General features: G+C 44.0%; 2 protein-coding genes across 6 annotated transcripts in view; one reads left to right on the plus strand and one right to left on the minus strand.

Moving 5' to 3' along the window:
* Nucleotides 1-22,774, minus strand: part of eif2a (eukaryotic translation initiation factor 2A) — a 97,561-nt gene that overhangs the window by 47,953 nt on the left and 26,834 nt on the right. The window lies entirely within an intron of this gene.
* LOC147796849 (uncharacterized) lies at nucleotides 1,524-21,418 on the plus strand. 4 transcript variants are annotated; one of them, XM_087145990.1, is made up of 26 exons: nucleotides 1,524-1,601; nucleotides 2,475-2,600; nucleotides 4,630-4,714; nucleotides 5,114-5,307; nucleotides 5,692-5,796; nucleotides 5,943-6,047; nucleotides 6,349-9,450; nucleotides 9,795-9,864; nucleotides 10,257-10,357; nucleotides 10,762-10,881; nucleotides 11,452-11,507; nucleotides 11,828-11,876; nucleotides 12,500-12,691; nucleotides 13,119-13,211; nucleotides 13,517-13,679; nucleotides 14,075-14,175; nucleotides 14,576-14,701; nucleotides 15,123-15,254; nucleotides 15,457-15,590; nucleotides 15,864-15,986; nucleotides 16,509-16,611; nucleotides 16,847-17,107; nucleotides 17,516-17,734; nucleotides 18,219-18,362; nucleotides 19,141-19,249; nucleotides 19,602-21,418. In XM_087145990.1, exons 2-26 carry the CDS (start codon nucleotides 2,526-2,528, stop codon nucleotides 19,679-19,681), a joined length of 6,042 nt encoding a protein of 2,013 aa, XP_087002116.1. In that variant the 5' UTR covers nucleotides 1,524-1,601; nucleotides 2,475-2,525; the 3' UTR covers nucleotides 19,682-21,418. The 4 variants fall into 4 exon arrangements, with proteins under 4 accessions (XP_087002116.1, XP_087002115.1, XP_087002117.1 ...); XM_087145989.1 differs by having other exon boundaries at nucleotides 1,526-1,649; XM_087145991.1 differs by having other exon boundaries at nucleotides 1,526-1,649; nucleotides 2,480-2,600.

The raw sequence follows: 22,774 nt of genomic DNA on the forward strand, positions 1-22,774 counted from the left end.
TAGACATGGAAGATTGATGAATTTGAGAGGGTGATTTTGTTGACCTGAGGACCGAAGACTTACACAGCTTTTATTTCATTGGGGTCGTCCAAGTTTAACAAAATGGAAACAGTGCAAAAAATGTTCTAAAGACCTGCAATTTCAAAAATTGTACCGTTTGGGCAACATTTGGCCTTCAGTGGTATCGAGGAAAGGGCCGGACGGATTTTATTTATTTGTTTAAGTGGTTTGGGATGGGGAAAACATTTTCATATTAGGTTGTACTCAAAGTCATGAACACGCGATACAACACGGCGTCGTATAAAAGTGTTGGAGGAAGAGTTTGTCTATTGTCAAACGACCGGATTTACCGGTCTGCATGATTAACAAAGTCAGTTTCGCCATATACAGGTAATTTTTTTTACCTGCATAGATAGGTGATGACTTTATGGTGCGTGATCCGTGTTCCGAGTTCTCCAGGAATATTCCTCATTCTCAGGAATTCCGGTTGCTCGCTCGGTAATCCCGGACGGGGGACCGCTCCAAGCCGCTCGTTCGATAGAAACTACTGACAGCGCTTTCTGTCATCACTGTGACTCCAAGTACTTGAACTAAAAACCTTCCTCCGTGACCACCCGCACACCGAATTACCTTGGCAAATACAAATTATGCCGCTGTTTCCTCATTTTCATACAAAGATGAATCACCAGTCCATTGTTTCAGATGTAGCTCTCATAAGGACGGATCTAGGATTCTTTCTTTTTTTGGGGGGGGGGGGGTGGTTAGGTGGGTGGGAAGTTTAATGTTTGTATAATGAGCACGGGTTGCTACATGATTTGTTGCCGTTTATAAAGTCGGTTTAATCCCTTTGCCTTGTCCTTAACCGTACACGCAAATGAACACCCCAAAAGGCCCAAAAGGACAACTCTATTTGGAATTATTTATTATATGGCTCCTTGGAAGAGTAGAAATTTCATTCTTTAGGAGTAGTTTTTATTAGGGATTCGCTCTTTTTAAGAGTGATTTTCTCACTCTGTTGCATTTAATGGGGCAATTGGAGCAGACAGATATAGGAAATATTTGAATGTTCAACCTCTCCGTACTAGTTGCAAATATCGAGGCGTCATCAGTGACCCAAATCGTTTTGATCTTCAAACTCTGAGTCATTCTTTCAGTTGGGGTTCCAACTCGTGACATTATTTTTTCCATCTCTATAAGTTGACATGGGATATCATTGAAGTTGACTTCAGACTAGTTTCATTTGTTTGGCAGGTTATTTGCGCATTGAAACACTCTTGGAAATTAAAGAATGTGTTTTAAACTTGAAAAGTCATACACCAGATGTTACAGGGATGGGGGGGGGGACCTGGAAACCATAATTTATAGAAAGACCCGTCCCCCAGGTTCCCACACCCACATGACATACAAGTGACAACCTACTGTGTGTGAACTCCCATCGCATTGAGGTTGGGTGTAACCGTCACCGTCAATAAAATTTTATAGCGCCCTCATGTGTCTAAACAAATGTAACCGTGTGTAACGCGGATGCAGTATCCAGCTCGCCAAGCCTCACCGCACCACGCACGGTACGAGAGCGGGTAAAACGGGAACAAATTTCATGTGTAAGTTCATCTACCAAGCATCAGGAAATCAGCCAGTGTCATTTTTTGGTAGGATTTGTTTCAATGCAGTTTATTACCCTATAATACTGAAGGTGTCTGCTGAGAAATCCCCCTTTTCAAAGTAGACGTATCGATGACGGGTCACTGAAGGCCTGACGTTAGATCGATTTCCGACACCCGGCATCATGACCGACTGACCTGATGCGTACGTGGCCGGCCGTGGGCTGGGTCAGCAAACCGTAACGAAAGGCGACGGAGGAAGCATTACACATAATTAGGCGTCGCTATGTTGGCAATACTTACTTTGGATATACGGACAACACCTTAGGCCTTGTGCACAAACCTAGTATGGGACTTGTCTGAAAAAACCTAAGCAGGTGAGGGCCTAGCGCGCCTAGGCTAGGTGTTTCTAAGTGGGCCTAAATGCTTTGGAATTTCCTTGGCCAAATTTAGGTACTGTTTAAATTTAGGACATGTTATCACTTTCTAACGGCTGTTATAACATTTTAAGGGAAACTTAGCATTGTCCGTATACAGGCATAAGAGGTACATGGAACACTCCCCTGCAACCGCTAAAAAAAGAGTGACAATAATGTCCCAAAATGGGGGGAAATATTGAAGCACTAGGCCCCCTAGCCTTTTTTTTCCAAGTGGATCTGGGGGCCTGTTTGTTTAACATGGGATCTGGATTGTGATCAGTGATCCGCCACCAAAACCCACCTAATGGATGGAGCGAACCAGCGATGGGATCACTGATCCAGATCCATGTGAAACAAAGTGGCCTTGATCACGATCAGACACGATCTGACGTAGACTGGTTCCTGTACATACATGTAGTCACCGCTACCTTTTTAAAAATCTCTCATCTTGCAGGGACAGAACGGAGGGTTTGGTCTAACGCCAACACCCAAGAACCTGGACAAAATGGCCACGCCCGACCAAGCCCCGCCCACAGGGGAGGGGGGAGAGGCCAAGGGCACTCCTAGTAAATCAGGCAAGGTAAGAAACGGCTTTGAGAAATCTTGAGAATTCTTTCCTGAAAGGCAATTAAACACCAATATTTAGGCAGCAGTGAGTTAGGCAATTTTGAGTTAGTACAAAAAGTTTGTAAATGTGTGAAGTGATTATGCTGTTGCAATGTAAAAAGTGTTTTAAAACATGAAAAATGTGATGTAAAAGTATAACAATGACATGATTTCAAATTCTGTCTTAAAAGCAAATTTGATGGATCTTTTGAAGAGATAAGGTTATTTAAATATTTGTGGTTTGAGCTGAGAATATCAACCTGTTACCCCTGCCCACCATGCTTATAAATCTGCGCTGAATCAATCAGAGCTTGTAATGTTTAGAGTCTAGTGCTTTCACGTCTGTCAATTGCAGTGCAACCTGTGTGTGTGCGTATAAAATGGAAACGGCTATTAGTGAAGCCACCAGGAACAAGCTTTCTGGAGGGCAGTTAAGGCAGAACAGTTGTTGCCTCGCTCTTGCATTATGTGTTGCAGCGGTTCATTGGCTTTGCATAATTGCTTGGAAGCATGTTTACGTTCGCCGCCCAGTTCATTTCACCAAGTGCTGTTTGTCACCTTGGCCACAGTCCTTTCATGTTCGCTCAAACGCACGCATCATTTGTGTGGGAAATTCTCCCCTCAAGAACACAGCCAATGGAAACTGACTAGGCCCATTGGAGTTATTCTGAAATATTGGCGAAGGAATTGAGTGGAACAGGATTTGTACCCGAATATTCAGTGATGGGACGCAGCGATGCACAACTCAACAGGGTGTGCAGGCATGGCATAAATAGTGTGGACCTCCGCACAAAAGTCCACAGAATGTAGGGTATGATGGCATTGTGTGGACTCGCACACGTCCACACAATGTTTTCCCCTCTCTGAAAAACAGTTTTAGAGGCATTTTGGGGTCAAGGTTATCTGTAGCAAAATGAAGAGGAACAGTCCCGGAAATCATAATCAGAAATCCAGCTCGAAGGAGTTATCCTAGTTGGAGAAACAGGAGCATTTTCCTCATATTTTCTTAACCACAGGAGAACAAAAGGAATGTCCACACTTTGTATGTAGAACAAGTAGGAGTGTGTGGTTGTGTGCATGAGTGATAAAAATTATTTAAATGTAATTTTTGGACTGTTTTCTGGTTTGAAATCAAAAAGTCCCTTCCCAATAAATGTTTCATGCAAAGGAAAGTCAACCTAATATTCATATTTTCTCTTTCCCTTAAAAGGAATTATCATATTTAAAAAAAACAAAGTCGGCTGTTGACACCTGTAGAACTTACCGTGTGTTTGGCTCTGAAAAAGAACACGTATATGTAGTACGAAAATATTCCTGTTCACATGTCCTATTTACCCAACCTTTAAATATTGATCGTAAACTGTTTAAGCTCATTTGCAAGTCACAAACAGATTCAGCAGCAAGTTTTATGGCGTATCTGTTAATTTTTAATTTCAGATGGATTTTTGAGCCAGGCAGGGAACATGTGTTCCTGCACAATTGATTAAAAAGTATTGAGTGGTGGCAGATGGTGTGTGGTGTTGTTTAGGAATTGGTCATATACTCTCTCTGTTTGGCCTTTTGGCTTAAATGCAAAGCCAGAGTTCATTCCTGTTCGCCACTTTGGAATTTATGGAGAAAGAGGATTCGCTGTGAGTTTATCAGGAAAAAAGACTGGATTTTTTAAATGAACAGAGCTGTAACGCCCACGATGGTACAGCTGCCACGTCCTTTATTTCGCCACTTACTGTGAAAACCGATCAGACTTGACAGTAGGTGGCGAAATTAGGGACCTGGTGACTATAACGTCATAAACATTCTAGGCTCACTTGATAATTTTTATTTTGCCACAAGAAAAGGAGGAGCTATTTTGTTATCCAGCTGTCTCCATGTGTAGTGAAAATTTAGTAGTTGGTAAAAGTTTTGATCTAGTTTTTAAGTGATTTTTATAGATCAGCAAAGAATACTTGAAGTTTAAGTGTCGTAAAAGTCATTGTAACTGTTTTTTATCTCTCCCAACAAAGCTGGATACCTTGGCAAGGGAAGATCTGATCAAATATGTGAAGAAGCAAGCCATGCAGATGCAGAAACTTAAGGCACAGTGTGATAGTAAGCATGAACAACTTTGAATCCTGTTGAAAATTCCATTTGCAAAACTCAATGGCACACAGGTGTTCTTTGGTTTTTAACTTGTATTTTCAACAAGTCCAATTAAATGCCAAATGTGCCAAAAAAGTTGTAATTACTACTTAAAAGGAAATTCAGAAAATGATATTTCATAATTTGCAAACTAAATAAACTTCTTATCCTCATAAGATTAAACAAAATGTAACAAATTATGTCTTGATTTTTGGAGAATTTCCAAACAATTTTTCTGAAGCTCTTTGAGCGAGCGCTGAGTAGAAAGTGACTATGCTAACAATGCCTGAGTTTCAATCTTACGGATACTTCTTGACCGTGGCACATCCTTATTTGACACGATTGAGGGCACTATTCTGTTATCTCCAGAACTCACAAAGGAGGCCAAGGAGAGGGTGGAGCCTGGCGAGAAGCGTGGCGCTGCCCATGCAACGGAGGAGCTGGAGGCAAGACTCAAGATGGCCGAGGCTGAGCTGGCCGAGATGAAGGAGGAACGGGAGGGAATGTTGACGGCTTACAACACTGTACAGCAACAGCAGGAGCAGACCGCCGAGACTCACAAGGTAACCCGTGCCTGCAGCTAGCCACGCCCTGGAACCACGCCCTTGGACCACACCCAGAAACTCCTTGCTGTTAAACCTGTGTTTTTAAAGCCACACTTAACCACGCCTAACAGACACTCGAAATGATCACACCTTACAATCACTCCCAGATCAGATATCTGTGTGATCATCTTTGGTAATGACTCTAAAGGAGGCTTGGTGGCTTCCTGTAGCCAAAGTAGGAGGCTGCTGATGGATCCAGTGCGGTAGAATGGCACACCACGCCTTTGCCATATCCAGAAACCACACCCTCTTGGCAAACCCATTGGCCTTCTACATGTATCTCTTTCTCTTCCATTGAACTTTCAAATAGTTTTCACACAATGAAAACTTTGTCGTCCACAGAATCTTGAGGATGCGCTGAACAAAGTTACATCGGAGAAGGGAGATTTATTAAAAGAAGTTGCCCATCTGAAGGAAGATTTAAGCAAGGCCTCCTCCAAAAACAAGGTAAAACCCATTTTGCACGACATTACGTCTTTAAATTTTCATCACAAATCGTTCTTCCTGATGACAGCTGTGGCCGTTGGGAGATTCTGGCAAACATTATATACAGAAGTTTTATTCTGACCGTTATTTTCTGGAATAATTTCTAGGAGCTGTCAGAGCAGCTGGAATGCATGCAGATGAAGCAAGAGACAATGGCATCCACGTTTCAGTGTCTGCAGGAAGAGCAAAGCACTCTGGGAAATGAAAACGAGGTCAGTTTCTCACGCTTGTTATAAGGACTGTATGGTTTTTCCTGGATGAATTTGATTTAAACTGCTCGCCTTTTGTCGCTGAAGCTATTGCGTTTGATTTTTCCTTTGAGGCATACATTATTGTGAATCTTATTTTAAGGAAGATGTACATGTATGTTGCACCATGTTTAAGAACCCTTCTTTTGTTGAATTCATCAGAAAACAAATACCAGTTCGAAAAATTCTGACTTTGGATAAAGTCGTTTCTAATTGATTTATTCAGGGTTGCCCTTTTTTATGTAAAATTTCTGTTTTCTTGAAGGCTTTGCAAGAACAGATCAAAGTGTTAACTGCTGCAAGGGATCAGGTGATGGATTCTCTGCAGGCTTTCAAACAGCAGCAGCGGGAGACAGCCAGTGATGCCAGTCAGCTCCAGAGTGCCCTTGCCGAGATCACATCAGAGAGAGACGAGCTGGCTGCCCAGCTGGGAGCACTGCAGAGGTCCCAGGAAGGCTCTGCTACAGAGATTCAGGAGCTCAAGTCCAAACTGGAAGCTGCCAACGAAGAGATCAGTGTCTCGGAGAAGCAGGAGGCGGACAGGACGGTAGAAGCAGCACAGGCCAAGAGGGCTCTGGAAGAGGAGATCCAGAGGTTGCAATGCCTTCAGGAGGAGATCCTGGCCTCCAAAGACAGTCTTATCTCCACCAATGAGGAAGCCAAAAGAATCCTGAGAGAGGAGATTGATTCGGCCAATAGAGAAAGACTCGAGACTCAGAAAGACCGAGACAATCTGGCAAATGAGGTGGCTAAGCTTAAAGAGGAACTTGCACGAAATGAAATAGATGTGGGCGATGCTGCAAAGAGACAGAGTGAGGTGGACAACCAGTTATTGAAAATGGAGGAGACATTAAAGGCAGCCGTCGCCGAGAAGGAGGAATCTAACAAAGGGATAGAGGAGCTCAAATCTGAAATTGGAAAGCTGAGATCTGAGCTAAAGTCAGCAAATGAAAATCTTAGCTTATCTAATCAGGACAGGGACAGCGTCGAGGCCATGCTGACCGATCTCAAGGAGGAGCTGGAGAGTCTGAGACACAAACTGCAGGAGTCTGAAGATTCTAACGGCGAGCTGAAAATCCAAGTGGATCACTTGACCAGTGAGAAGGGTAGAGTAGTCCAGGAAAGCCAGGCTTTCAAAGATCAAGCTGAAAATTATGAGGCACAGCTCAAAGATCTAAGATTGGAATTAGAGAGCTTGAGACGAGAGAAGGACGAAGCCGTGGAAGATTTGGAAGAGAAGAAGAGGAGTGCTGGGGTTGCGACTGAAAATCAAGAGAAGATAAAGGGTCATCTTAACGAAGCCCTGGCTGAGAACAAGAAACTTCTCGAGGGCAGTAAAGAACTTGACAAACGTATAGGGCATCTGGCGGAAGAGAAGAGTCAGTTAGCTGTGAAAATAACTGACAAGGAATCAGAAAATGTGTCGCTGCTGAATGATGTGGCTACTTCGAAGAAAGAGAGGGACCAACTTGCCGCAAAGGTAGAAGAAGTGGAGGGAGAAATCTTGAAGCAAATGCAGAGGAGCAAAGACGTAGAACAGAAAATGCAGGAAAAACTCACGGAGGCTGAACAAGAAGCCAAGGCATTAAACCAACGGCTTATTGTAGCAGCTGAGAACAACAAGAAAGCATTAGAGGTAGTTGAAAGAGAAAGAGACAGAGCAAGAGACGAGCTGGAGGCGGTCAAACATGACCAGACGAGCTCTGCTGAAGAACTTCAGGAACAGCTTCAGAGCGTCCGCTCTGAACGAGACACATTAGTGGATGCCAAGCTCTCTTTGGATTTGGAGGTCCTAAGGTTAAACAAGGACCTGGTCACAGCTCAGGAGAGCCTGAAGGCCACCCTGGAGGAACTGGAATCGAAATCAGAAGCCGGAAACAAAGTGGCACATCTGAAAGGAGAGTTGGAAGCCATGCAACAGACTCACGATGAACTTCAAACTGAGCTGATGGCCATCAGGGAGGCTCACCTGGAAGCTTTGAATCAATGCACACATGCTGAAACACAACTGAAAGCCTTGAAAACTGGACATGAGAAGGGTTCTTTAAGAGAACAGGAGGAACTTCGGGAGCAGTTCCAAAAGGATCTCAAGAGACTGGAAGCAGAGAAGTGTGAAATTCTAGAGCAGCTTGAAACTTTGAGAAAGACCACTAAATCATCTGACAGTGCTCTCAAGCTTTCACTCGAAAATCTCGACACTGAAAAAAGCAAGTTGACCATGCAACTGCAGGAACAGGAGGCAAGCTTCAAACTTCGAATGGAAGAGAAGTCAGCTACCATTCAAGATCTTGAAAGGGAAAAACTTGAAGCTTATGAACAACTGGAAAGCTTGCGAAAGACAGAAGCCTCACTATACCATCTTGAGGAAGCCCTAGAAAAAGTGAAACTTGAAAAAGAAGAACTTCAGGAAGAGTTGAAGGCCAAGGAATGTGAACATAACAACAAATTAGGACAACTCAAGGAGCAGTTGGAAACTGGAGAAGCTAACCAAAACAAAACTGAAGAAGATCTCGCAAGGATGGCCTCGGAGCTTCAGCATAAAGATTCGCTGATTCAACAAATCAGAGAAGAGATGAAGGTTGAACTGGAAGCTAAGCAGTCAGAATTAGACAGCATCTCAGTCGAGCTGGCAGCTACCCAACAAGTCAAGGAAGACCTGATTTCAAAGACCGAGTCCGAATCTCAAGAGAAATCCCCAGAGCAAGGAGATGCGTCCAATTCCCAGCAGGCTTCAGAATCTAGGATTCAAGACCTTGAAGCTAAAATCAAATCTTTAGAGGCAGACAAAGTGGCTTTCAAAGCCAACTTTGAGAAGCTGAAGAAAGCCAGTCAGACCAAAGTCCAACGTCTGAAGGATCAGGTGGAAGCCCTTCAAGAAGAGAAGAACAGCCTGGCAGAAACAGTCGATGCCTTGGCATCATCTGATGGAAGCAGAGCCAGCCAGATCGAAGAGTTGAGCAAGTGGAACGAGTCCCTGAGTGCAGAAAAGGCCGACTTGGAATGCGAGGCGAGAACAGCGAGGGAAGACTGCGAGAGGCTGGAGGAGACAAAGCGGGGGTTGGAGTCGGCCTTGAAGGACTTGGAAGCGGAGAGGACGTCCCTCTTCACCGACCTGCAGGCTGCACTGGCTGAGCAGAGCGCCAGCACCGAGGGCCAGCAGGGATTGACTGAGAGGCTTCAGGAGACAGAAGCGTCCAGGCAGAAGCTGATCAGCAAGTTGCAGGAGGTCCAGGTGGAGGTTGACCAGAAGGCAGTGGAAGTCAGCCACCTGAAGATGGACTTGGAGAAGGCTTTGGCAGAGAACGAGAAACTAAAGGAGGCGGGAATAAAAGAAACCATCTCAGAGAGCACATCCAGAGCAAGAGAGGTGAGGGACAGTGGTTAATTTAGAAACCCTATTTAAAAATTGGCGATTCCTAAGGATCTGAGCACAAATTTTAAAAATTACTCAATTCCCTCTGGAAATCTGTGGTAATGGAATTTAAACTTGGCAGGAAATTTAACGTTTTATGATCTGTCTTCGTTGTTTTCAGCACCATGATAATTTATTGGAAGTTGGGCACAGAGTGAAGAACAGAACAGATGTCGTTGACCTGCCCGTGGAACAGAACTGCCAAGGGAGACTTCAAGAACCTCCTTAGTCTGTTGAAAGTACCAATCTAAGAACCCTTTCTGTTGAATCTGTTTTTCTTTTATGTTCTAAATTCTCAGGACAGTCCAAGAGAAAGAGAAACTCACCAAGGTGCCTCTCCAGCAGGTGGCTCACTGCAGCAACAGTTAGGTGAGAAAATGGACACATTACATAACGCTACAACTTCAAACATTTGACCTTAAATAACATTTGCTGGAAAACATTTTGGACTTCAACATAATTTGTAGATGTTATAGTCAGTCATGCATATGTATGTAAGCAAGAGGATGATTTCTATTGAAATAAGTGTTTAATACCGTCGTCTCCCCCTTGTTTGAGTTTTCGGAATAATTCTTCGTAAAAGAAGATGCACTCACAGCATGAGCGAAGAGTAAGCGCGGAAGTAGAGATCTCTGGTGTTGAAAGTGAAGAAAAACAAACGTGAAGTTCTGTTTTGTCTCTGCCCGAGGAGACCATTATAGCCGGCAGGTGTCGTTTTTTTGATTTGTGCATGGCAGAAGGTATCTTTTTTTTTTTTGCAGACGCCAAGGGGAAACAGCTCAAAGACAGTGAGGAGAAAGCACAGAAGTTGAGATCTCTGGTGATGAAAGTGAAGAAGGATCTGGAACAGGCAAAGAAACAGGTAGTCGGAGAAATCCATCCCAACACAGCAGTGCTTTGACCGAAAGGGCAGGTTGCGTTTGAGTTTGCTTGTGTCTGTCCCCAAAATAAATGGTTCCTCCTAAGGATGGCGATCTGCTAAGAATATCCACTGTCTATGGGAAATTTCAAAAACGTGCAAAAAATTTCTCTTTCACAAAAAGGAAGACTTTAAAAGTAATTGAAGCCAAATGTATGTCGACTCGCGCAAAATACTAAAAAAACCTGTTATCTAAATTAACATCTCCCCAACGCAAAAACAAAAAAATACATCTTGAAAAATACTTAGAGCCATAAAACATGGTTAAGAAATACCCCAGATTGAAATCCATATAAATACACAGTTTGGAAATTCTGATCTCGTCATTGTATGTGCGTTCATTGTAGGTGAGTTCTCAGACTGAGGAGCTGAGCCGTGCAACAGCGGAAAAAGAGCAGCTGTCCAAGAAGTTGGAATCCCTGAACCAGCAGCTCAGCGGTAGCAGGCAACACATCGAGAACTACCAGGTAGGACCAGTGGTGTAAACGGAGATTGCTTTTTGCAAAGGGTAGGGGGGACACTTGGGGGTGGGCCGCCGTTGTCTGGAGGGGGGGCACTCCGTGGGTTCAGTCACTGTCAAAACACTGATAAAGGCAGATTATAGGCAGAGTTTGTCCTAGGGAGGGCACGTTGGAAGGACAGGTCTTAGGAGAGGGGCGTGTCCCCCTATGGCCCCCTCGATGCCCCCCTTAATAGTTACGCGACAGGGTAGGACGCAGAATGGCCCAAGATTGCTTCCTAAACCGTTTATAATCTGAAATTTGGTTTTGTTGCATTTTGAAGAATACAGGATTATTTAGCCCATTCACTGTTACTTCTAAGATGAGGCTTGATATCCAGGGGTCTTCCATTTTCCAACAGTTTTTACGAGCATGCAAGACACATGCTGGAACACCATATACACTTTTTAAACGTATGACAAACATTGACATCCAGTGCAGAACTCTTTTTTTTGGGGGGGGGTTGGTGTACCTTTATACACTTTGGAAAGTGGAACGGGTCCAGACCAAACAATCTGATCTTTTTTCTTTTTACAGAGCTTACATGTGGAATATGAGAAGTTACAAGATTCTCTGGATGCTGAGAAAGAATTGTGAGTGCGCACACGCTAAAAATGCCCATATTGAACATCATTCCGAGGTATTTCAAAATTAGGGAGCATGCAGTTATGAATATTAGGCAGAGGGTTTTCAATATGTTCTGAAAACCGGTTGAAAACGTGAAATTAATCACAATAAAACTAGTGGTTGCATCAAAAGTCTGCAATTCAAAGGTTTGGGTTGTTGATTTTGAATTTTCTCGCCACTGACGGTAAAGGAGTTCTCAAAGTTCTTCTCTACTTTTGTGTTTGTGTCAGTGGGAAGCTTATAATTTTGTGACAACTTTGACGTGCCTGTTTGCTGACTCTTTTAGGTGTCGTGAACTGCAGAAGAAGCTGAACGAAACTTCTGAAGATTTGAGGGTAAATTATTTTCTCTTTTGGAGTATATTGGAAAAGATCAGTGTTCTAGCCACGGTGGGTGGCGCCAGGTGGCACCACCCGGTACGGTAAATTTCTGCCTGGCTCTTGGGTTCAAATTAGCTGTGCCGCCCAGCACGAATTTTCCAAAAAATTAACTGAAATATTGTTGAAAATGTACCAATTGGATCATATTTCAAGCCTACAAAGTCAGAGTTTTGCACTATTTTGTCATTTTAAACAAGTAAGGAAAGACCTTAGAACAATATTTCTCATTTTCTTCTTATCAAATCAGCCACTGATTGCAAAAACATTATTGTAAACGTGCCTTCACGATGACGTGGGGGAAGTCCCTTTTGGGATTCCCCTAAAAACCCAACTATGGGCTGCGAGAGCTCCGCTCACTGGGCTCGCTACGCTTGGTAATCCAAAAATTTACCAGGCACTAAAATGGTCATAGCTAGAACACTGGAATTGATATATTTTTCAAAAATGTATTTTTGAAAAGGCATATCCTGGACAAAAAAAACCTGAAGTGTTAGTTTGTGGACATGTTGATAAACTTACTTCACATAGCCGATGTACTTTGGTATTGAAACTAGAAATATCAAATTTTTTTTCTTCAGAATCTGTCGACGGAGTGTGCACAGACCAAAGTAGCCAAGGAGGAGCTGGCGAGGTCATGTGACCATGCTGTCAAGGAGATCCACATGCTGGAACGGAGCGTGTCGGAACTGAAGGGCAAGCTATCGGCCACAGAGGATGAACGAAATAAGGAAAGGCAGGAGAAGGAACAGAAGATGAAGGAACTGGCCGAGGTAGGGCTATCCTTCCCTTTATTTTTGCAAGTTTATTCAAATTTGATGTGGAAATTGAATCTACCAAATTGTGTGTATTCGTCTGAATTTAGTCAATCTTGATCGGAAGAAAGATAAAAACTCGGGGGTAAAATAATAGTTGACCAAGACCCGTCATTCCCTCTTTAAGAAAACCCTAAGTGCATGGTAAGTACATGTACAACGCCCTATGTGGATGATGACGTGACTGCGCACCTTTGCATGGTCGTCTACTTTACTGAAAGAATACCGTAGCGGTTGTGCCGTCAACAAGCAATTTTACCTGTGAAAAAAAAAATGTATATTTACTCAATCAATTTGGTTTGTATGTCTGTCCGACTTGCATTTCAACAACTTTGCCTGTTCAGGTGATCGAAGTAATGCATTTTCCTTTATTTTGTCTCAACAGTCCCTTGAGTTGATCAAAGAGTTTGAACACAATGCTGGAAAACAAAAGGAGGACTTTGACACGACTACAAGACAGCTGGAGGCCGCTCTCAAGGTGAGTCTTCGCCTCGTTCACTCACCCAGGAAAGTCGCAGTTCCAGTGTGTCTAAACCAGGGCGTAACCTGGGTCCAAGTGTAGATTGGGAACTTCGAGAGGGGTCATTTTCTGGACGGTACTTTTGTGGGTTTCAAATGATTGTTTGAAATAGTTCAAGGCTTTTTTTCTGTCCACCCAATTACGAACAAGGATCGATGTTGTTTGCTGCACAAGATAGGCACAGGCCTACAGCAAGAGCGTGTTTATGGACTACATAGAAACTTTTGTCCCAACTTCCTGTGCTTGTTACACCTCCCCAACAGGAAGCCAGCCAGAGCAACCTGATGGACCTGGAGATTGCCGACTATGAGAAGACTGTCGCCAACCTCAACCAGACCATCCAGGACAAAGATGACTGCATCGCCGACTACCAAGCGGAAATTGAGAGACTCCAGAAACGTATTGAAGCCATGCAGAAGGAGATAGGTCTGTGGCCTGTTCACGGCGACATATTTTGAACTGAATGTGTGCAAATGCAAGGCTAGTTTTTAACTGTACGGGCATAAATGAAAAACCAATTTCCAATGGTATGTTGCAACTAGTTTCAACTGAATGTGCATAAATGTGCGACAGGTTTTCAACTGAATGTGCACAAACGTGCAACCAGTTTTCGACGGAATGTGCACAAATGTGTGACAGAATTTTTAACAGAATGTACATATTGCCTTGAGTCTTGGACGCTCGTAGGCAGTAGCACCTGCGTGCGTGCAGCAAAACCTATTTTGTTGTGCTTGCTGGTCACATAGTCACGCACGGAGTCAGTACAAAACAGGAGTGCAAGGGAATGATTCACATTGAAGCCTTTGGCCATATTCTCCTAGATGCGTCCGATAACCAGCGCGCTCAGGCAGACGAGCGGGGGAACAAACTCAAGGCCATGCTGATGAAGACCAAGAAAGACCTAGCGGACTCCAAGAAGGCTGTAAGTCGCCACCTTCTCTCCTGTGCCCCCACCTTAGCAGAGTAACCCCTCAAGGTATTTCTCACTCAAAGTAAGATCTGAAAAGGAAGGTTTGGTAATAAAAGGGGTCTCCCTGTATTAAACAGGCCTTTCCCTCGACTAGATGTGCCATGAAAGAATTCATTGGTTCGGTTGATTCTGTTTATAGGTTTTTTACGTTTGACCAGTTGTAGGTTTCTAGGCCGGGATTTAAATTCTGTCTTATTTTTCCGACATATAGCAGAAACAACAAATATATTCCAGATATTATCACATGATAGATCAAATGTAAGAACCTGACTCATTTTGAAAACTTGTTGCAGTTGCTGTATGGAGTCTCAACCTTTAACCTCTAAACCTCGCCTGTCTTCTGATTGTGCAGGAAGGTGACCAGCGGTCTACTGAGGCAGCTCTTCACGGTCAGTTGGAGCGACTGACCCAGCAGGCCGAGGCCCTCAAAGTGGACCTGTCAGTCATGGCAAGCGAGAAGCAAAAACTCCAGGACCAGGTGCGTCACCCGGGAGAGCCAGAATTAATGCTGCTTTTCCATGTCATCAATTTCTTGAAGCGGCCAGTTGAAGTCAGGATCTCAAAACGTTTAGTTAGCACTTCATTAGTTAAAGACATGAGTTGCCAGACTTTACCCTTCAGTTTGTGTGTTAGATAAGGTTAGAGAGTTTATGGACATTAAAAACACAGTCTGATCATCATCTATGTTAGGTTTGAAGTGTTCAGTTTAGTGTCTCGGCTTGAATTTACCACGAACACTCATTTTTCTGGCCAAAATATCAAAGACCCGACTCTTTAAATTCTGGTTGAATCCTCTCATGTAACACAATAGATGCATGTTCCAATTTTTTTTAGATGGTGCATGAACAGCATGATTAAAACAGAGAGGTCAATTTTTTGTCCAATTTTGTTGGTCTCAGCTACGTGCGGCGAGCGACGCCAACCTCCGGACTGTCCGAGGGTTGGAGCAGAAGAGCAGAACCCTACAGGAAGATCTTGAACTGGCAAGAAGCGAACTGGTCAGCACACAGGAGGAGTTTGAGAGTTACAAGGTAAGGAATCTTGCTCTAGAAAACAAGTGTCAATGTCGCGATCACAGTTTATCAGTCGAACAAACCACAAAGACGAGGAGTGTTCCGTTTTTCTGACAATTAGGAGGAAAATGCACTTATTACACTTTGATAATTCCTATTTGAAAGTGGCTCCAAGTTTGTTTCTTTGTCTAGTGGGTAAAAGTTTACCTTTGACCTACAGGTCAGAGTTCACAGCGTTCTGAAGCAGCAGAAGACCCGAGACAGCTCACACGTCGACATGGAAACGGAGATGCAGGAGAAGGACCACCTGGAGAAGTTGAACAGGCAACTCAAGACCAAGATACAAGAAACCAGGTTTGTAGGTTTGAGTTCTCCAAGGAAGATACCCTTCCGTGAAAATTTCAGAGTGAGATGTAACTTACAAGTTGGACTTGTTAACTTACAGGCAAGATCCATGGGGGAAAGTTACTAAGGTCTCGGCCATGGCTGACACCAAAAAACGTGTCCATTGGACATGGATGCAGCCATTAACTAGCAGCTTTTATAGGCACAGGTATTGTCACCAGCCATGGCCAAGACCTTTTGATGGGGTGTTTATTTCATGGATCTTTTGGCTGTGCTTGCTAGGGATGAGCTGAGAGCTGTGACGACAGAGCTGGAACTCCTGCAAGACGAGCACGACCGGCTGCTACAGCGACACAGTGACATGGTGTTGGACAGCCAGAACAAGGAGTCGGCTTGGAGGGAAAAGTAAGACGCAGTAGATCACTGATCTCAGGCTCATGTATAAAATACTGGAGATGTTCAAACCTCCGTTGTGTTCCTGACCTCCTCCCCAGGCTGTGAGACCCGAGAACCACTAGCCTGGCCTTGATCTAGGCAAAGTTGGCGACAAAACTGGTAGATTCCCCCCGCCCCATCATTCCAATTAAGGACACCTGCGTTTGCCTTTCAACCAGTAGCAATAACCCACATTACTTGATAGTCGGAAGTTAAGGTCAGATTTGCATTAATCATATGATGGCAATGGAGGGGTTGTTTGGCATTGGCTGTGCACGTGATTCATTGAGGGCGCTGTGCAGCTCACTGGAATGCCAAGTGAAGGCACTTCCTTAATACATGTATTAATACTACTAGCACACAGGGGACTAGACATGCTTAATAAAACTCTCCTAGGCCAACATATATTTTCAACAGAGTTGTCCTCTCAGTATAAATCAGTCGAGTGACCACTTGGACAAAGAGATTGGTTCCCCTGTTTTCACATTTCAGGATGGAGAAGCTCCGCATTGAGAGTCAGTCTAGTAACATCGAGCACCGGGAGGCAATCCGGGAGCTCACGGCCCAGAACGAGGTGCTCACCAACACTTTCAAGGTGAATGGGGGACATGTTTTCCAGCTGTAGTGAAGAAATGGGTCAACCGCCATCACTGTAGTCCAATGTTGTGACACACAAGCCGTCACAGACACCTTACCATTTCTGCCCCGAGTGGAGGTGCAAACTCGACCGCAAACGAGATTGTAAAAACTGCAGTCACTCTGATGCTGCAGGTTCCTGGGGGTTGTTAGTAATGCCGTTTGACCGAGTTGTTGATTTCTTGCCCGTGCAGACGCAGATGCGACAGCTGCAGGACGACCACCACCACAGCCTGCACTCGCTGCAGCACCAACTGGAGATGACGGAGAACCAGCTGTTTCGCCTGCAGAAGGAGCAGCAGCAGGCATACCAGCAGCAGCTGCAGCAGCCACAGCAACCGCTGCTGCAGCAGCGCGGGCAGGCACCGGCCGCCAGGATGGCCGCCGACAGCAAGGAGAACTTGCCAGATCTAGGGCCCACTAGACCCACGCTGGAGGAGAGAGAACAAGGCGAGGTGAGGTTGGGGGGGGGTCGGGGGTCAAGAGACAGAGGGTAGAGGTCAAGGGGCTGAGATGTGTGTTGGGGGGGGGAAATTGGTGAGGATCAGGGGTTAAGGGTCAGGGGTCAGGTTGGAGGTCAGCGGTTGGTGTGAGAGGATGCTGGTTTATATAGCACAGTTTTGGGATTATGAAGAAGGGAAAGCACTGTAGATTACATGAACATTTTTCTTTCTTTTTTTTTACATTTTTCTTTCTTTTTTTTTTCACTGTGACAATGTCGTCTTCCGTTCTTGATCGGAGAATTCTAAATTTAATGTAGTTTGAAAATGTTGAGATTGCTGGTGCTCTGAATGCCCTTGGAGTCAATCTTGTCAAACTCTAATCCAGTTTTGTTTCCTGCCCCCCTCCCCCCGACATTTCAGGGTATGGAATACACAGACGGTGAGCCTAGCGCCACCAAGCAGCGTCTGTCACCTACGACTAGCAACCCTCCCATGGTGCCCTTGGCCCAACTCCTCAGCGAGTCGTCGCTGGTGGAGTCGCCCCCCAGCGTTGTCAGCCTCATTGGCTCAACGGCCGAGGAAGATCAGCTGAGGGCAGAGCTGACCACTGCCCGCAAGAAGTTGGACCACTTCAGCGAGGTGGGTGGGAGGGGGGAACCGCTGTTGCCTCGGGGGATTCGAGAGGCGTATGTACTCTTTGCCAGAACTCTCGAGGGGAAGAACTCTCTCAGGGAAGAACAAATAAAATAGGCAAGGACTGACTTGAGGTTTTACCTCCAGGTACCCATCAAAAACCCCATAAACTTTGTTAACGTTGAGGTAATTCTCAACTTACCTCTGGTTTATGTTTGCACACTTCTTGTATCTACTGATGAACCCCTTGAGGGTGATTTTCCACATGTTGTCAGCCATGTTGTTGCATGCGTGTTGTGTAGACTCTACTCAAGTAACTTTCATCAGAATGTGCACAAACCTCTTGGTCTTTTTTGTGGGCAGTGGGTACCAGGACAACTCTTGCTAGCAAATGAAGTCCCCTACTCCCAGAGCCGATTTGTAAATTTTGAGTTCAGTAAATTGAATTTCATTTTTTAAATAAGCAACAACTGCCGTTTTACTTTTGCAGATCATGAGCGACAGCGAAGCGACCATCATGCGACTGACAGAGCAGGCCAAGGTCCTCAAGGAGGAGATCCGAAGGTTGGAGAGAAACCAGGAGAGAGAGAACGCTATCGCCAACATGGAATACCTCAAAAATGTCGTCCTGAAGGTAGGCCAGGCGTTCCCTAACGTCACAATTCTCTCTGCAGTTCCTGAGGTCAGTTAGGCCTCGTATTGGGTTCGGCAAACACGGTCATTGTGTAGGTAACATTCTACGTACTGTGGATTCCAGTCTCACCCACAGGGTTGACGTAAGAAGTGCCTTAGCATATTCTCACGCTTAAGTGCTTTTCGATTGTTCCTGATTTTTTCTCCTGACCGGCATGCTCTTCAGTTGCTCGGGTCTTATTTTACAGTTTTGTCACATTATTTAAGCCCCAGGATGGTGACGTTTTCTCACACCCTTTTCTTTACTATTGGTACGTTGTATAATAAGGCTGTCCCAGGGGTGGGGATTTTGTCTCTTCAAAATTTGGTAATCCTCACACCTTAGGTGTGACAGGCTGTGGCTGGGGATTTGGAAGGGGAAAAACTAATAGGTTTATCTTCAAACAAGGGTACCAGACGAATTGCTTGTGAACTGCCCGCCAGGCATTATTGAACAGACAGCATCGCTTGGATGAGTAACTGCTGAGCACATTGAAGCAAGTGTGACGCATGGTAGACACTCTCATCACATTGAGGGACACAGGCTTTGGATGACAAGTCGAGACATAGGCCACGTACAGTGAATTACTGGACGCTCAAGCCCCCAGCAAACACACATCCGACAAGATGGAGATCTATTTTATGTTAGCCAGTTGCAAGATGTGTATTAGATATACGCCATACTAGTGCTCAACTTAGTCTTAACGGAGTGACCAATTCGCCCCCCCCCTCCTTTCCAGTTCTTGATGCCAGCTCAGCCAGGGGAGAAACAACACTTGATCCCTGTCTTGACCACTATGCTCAAGCTGAGTGACAAGGAACGGCAGGACATCACGGCTGCCCTTGAAGGTCAGTACAGCTCATCAGACTTCTTGGCTTTCCTGCAATTCGCAGGAAAGCTATTGTTTTTGTCACAATTTTTTTTTCATTTTTCGGGTTCTTGTTCTTTTTCTCCCCAATCCCCTGTAAAATTTGTACAGGATTTTTTGGTTCATTTTGGCTAGCATTGAATCTTCAATCGTATTCAAATTTAAACCTGAAACACCATGTGAATCGCTTAAGGTTTTGTACCTTTTTACAGTTTCTGAAAAATTCCCCAAACATTTCTCCCTGATGTCAGTATTAATTGAACAAAATGAATTCTGCTCATTCGATTGTTTAGAGCCAATTTTAATGGATTCCGATTTGGTTTCTATGCTAGGGGAAGAAATTGCAGTGGCTGGAAAAGAGTCTAACAAGTGGGGTTCCTACTTGCATCGCTGGTCTGGAGGCATTGTATAAACTGTTGCCACACTACAGAGCGGCTGGAGGAGAGGCCACTCAAAGTCCCAAACTCAAGCTTTTACTCTTTTATTCTTGCCTTCAACTCAAGTGTGCAACAAACAAAGGCTAGTCTTGGTTTCCAGTTGCAAGCACCATCAAAATTGAGGCAAGTGTGATCAAGACCCCTGGTTAACAGGTGGTTGATTAGCACTTACTTGTATCACAGAGCAAGCGTCTCCCATCCAACTCGAATCGGTGGTTATTACAGCAATTCATGGTCTGGGCTCCATGTTCTGCATTGTGATGCATGCAGCTCCTGACAGCCAGCAGTGGGTACCAGCAGTATGTCATTTCAGTTCAGAATATCATATGCAGCAAGGTATGAGACGGAGAGAACCCCCCTGCTTTGTGTTCGTCATTGTCTCGCAGGAATCTGGGGAATTCCTTTCAGACATCTTGGGGGAATGTGTTAAGTAACAATAGTCTGGAATGCGTGTAGGGATTGGACATGTTGGGGGGGGTACCCCTCGGTCTCATTTCTTGCTGGGTATAACTCGAATCGGTGGTTATTACAGCAATTCATGGTCTGGGCTCCATGTTCTGCATTGTGATGCATGCAGCTCCTGACAGCCAGCAGTGGGTACCAGCAGTATGTCATTTCAGTTCAAAATATGTGTTGGAAAAAAAATCCGTTCACGGTACCCACTAAAAGCCAAACTAAATGATGCGAGTGTAAAATCAGAAAATGTTGTGTAAGTTGTATGATTTTTTTCCTCCACTTCTTTCGTTGAGCAGTCACGTTTTCATCAGATGGGTGAAGAGCAGAGTGAGGAAATGTAAAGGACATGGGAAAATTGTTCTATAGGCCACCGTCACAATGCTGCCATTTTTGTCTTGCCCCCTGTATACCAAATGATAAAGGTAATACAACTTGACATTTTGACAAAGGAAAACAGACTACTTTTCCCTTCCAGCCTCAGTTTGGTTACATTGCTTTCTGTGGTAGAAACACAAGATGGCTGCCCCACGATAAAAGCTCTAGAGCCACTTGCGAGGTGACAGAGAGTTTTTTCCCCTGAGAATTTAATGTTTTTTTTTCTAACCCGTAATCATGTCAACTCTCCATCAAAAGTGTATTTTTTGCCAATTTTGCTGGAAAAGCATTTTTTGCCTGAATTTAGAGTTTTGATTATGTAGAAAAATTGAGATCGTCTTGTGAGGAGGTTCTGTCAAACATAAATTGATTTTATTTGATGTAAATGAAGGAGAACATTGATTCTATAAAAGAATGACATCGGAAGACACACTTAGTGTACACATGTATTTATTTTTGTAACAGTTCCTGCAAACTAATTTCAGAACACATGGGATCAAGGAAATTCATGGTCGGTGGTAACCCTCTAGCGATAAGTCTGTAATCAAGCATTGTACTAAACTTGAAGTAAAATAGTTAAATGTAATATTTTTTTATTTTTATGGTTTGAGCTGTTTCTAACCTTAGTTACTTTTATTAATTTTTTTGTGCGACAGTCGCAAAATGGGCATTGTACATCTTCTGAACGTTAAAAATAGATTCAAAATAACTTAAAAAAAAGAAAACTTGTATACGGTAAACGAATACCTATCCAGGTTGTTTTCCAACTGTGTATGCGGTAAGGAACGTATATTTCAAGTTGTGCGCACTTTGTGTCATACAAGTGCCTTAACCATTTTTCTTGATACATCAAGTGTTCTGAATAAAATTTTAAAAGCAAATCTTGTGTGGGTTCTTGAAATACCTTTCCTGGGAGTAATGCACCATGGGGAATTGGATAATCTTCCGAAAATATCTAGCCCGAAACCTGACAATTTCCGGCCAGAAATCGCATGCTGTGATATTTATTTCCAAGTATAAAACGATGGTTGATGTGGGGGATGAACTTCTAAGTGCTGGTGGTAACAGAAGACAAAGTGCAGAACTACCATTCCCAAGACGTCTTTAGCCAAGCTTTTAGATAAATATATGAGAAAACGTCTGTTGTTTGGGGACCCAAAGTGGCATAGCGATAGAGATCCCGCCCTCGGAGGAGAAGGTCCCAGGTTCGAGTCCGGCTGGTGGCAGAGAAACCGGCAGTGGGTCCGAGTTCCGTGGAGCTCGTCTACCCAACAGGATAAAATAAAATGGAATTTTACTCTTTTTTACACCGGTAACGGTTAAGTAAAAAGAAGTAAAAGTCTCCGTTGTGACTACTGGGGGATTCGAACCCACAATCTGTCGGTTGAGCGTCGAGGTGCCTTCCAACTAGGCTATTACGCTCTTCTTACTAGAGAATGCTCGGAAGTAATACATAAAGTATTCTCTTTAAACTGATGCAAACGACAACAGCTTAAAGTCTAGCTACCAGTGTTGAAGTCAGCGCGCATGCTCTGTTGTACCAAAGGTCTGAAGCGCATGCGTGCTTGATCTTACGGGCAACCGGGTTCTTTACTTTTCCTTCTGAGAATTAAAGTTAAGTTTTAAACAAGTAACTGGCTTTTGGGAGTTTTGTTTAACTATCAATATTTATGTCTTATGTTCTGAAGGAAAACTTTCTGTTCGCTTTCTCATGAGCTATTAGGAAACAGTTCAATGTCTGTGATAACTTTGTAAACATTTTGCCTAAGAATGGACAGGTCAGCGCGCTTACGCTTTTCTTGTATGAAAATTGTTAAAAGAAAAAAAACGTGATGCTGGGGAGGTCATTGGTAAATGTTCATTGAAAATTGCAAGGAGAGGTACTCTAGACAAAATCCGGAGAGCTTTGCCAATTTCAAATGCATTTATGGAAAGTGGCACTTGGCAAGCTACGGCTTTCTCGAACAGAAACCAACAGGCTAACAAAAACTGCGCCAGGCATAGGCCCCCTACACCTTGCAATGCAGTTAGCTTGAATACAGCCACTCTGAACAACGAATTTACCAGAAAGTTGTCGCGGCTGAACTCTCTCGTCACCGTGAAAACACTTCCGGATTTCGGATTCGCAAGCACGCCTTTCAAAGAAAACTTGTTATACAGATCAAACCATGTTGGTTTGTTGGTGTGATGAACGCTGCGCTGTAGAACATGGACAGTTCTCCACTTTGAATAGCATT

The sequence above is a fragment of the Acanthaster planci genome, linkage group LG14 (assembly GCF_054643075.1).
Source record: "Acanthaster planci isolate LZ-2023a linkage group LG14, COTS_SCS, whole genome shotgun sequence".
Lineage (NCBI taxonomy): Eukaryota > Metazoa > Echinodermata > Asteroidea > Valvatida > Acanthasteridae > Acanthaster > Acanthaster planci.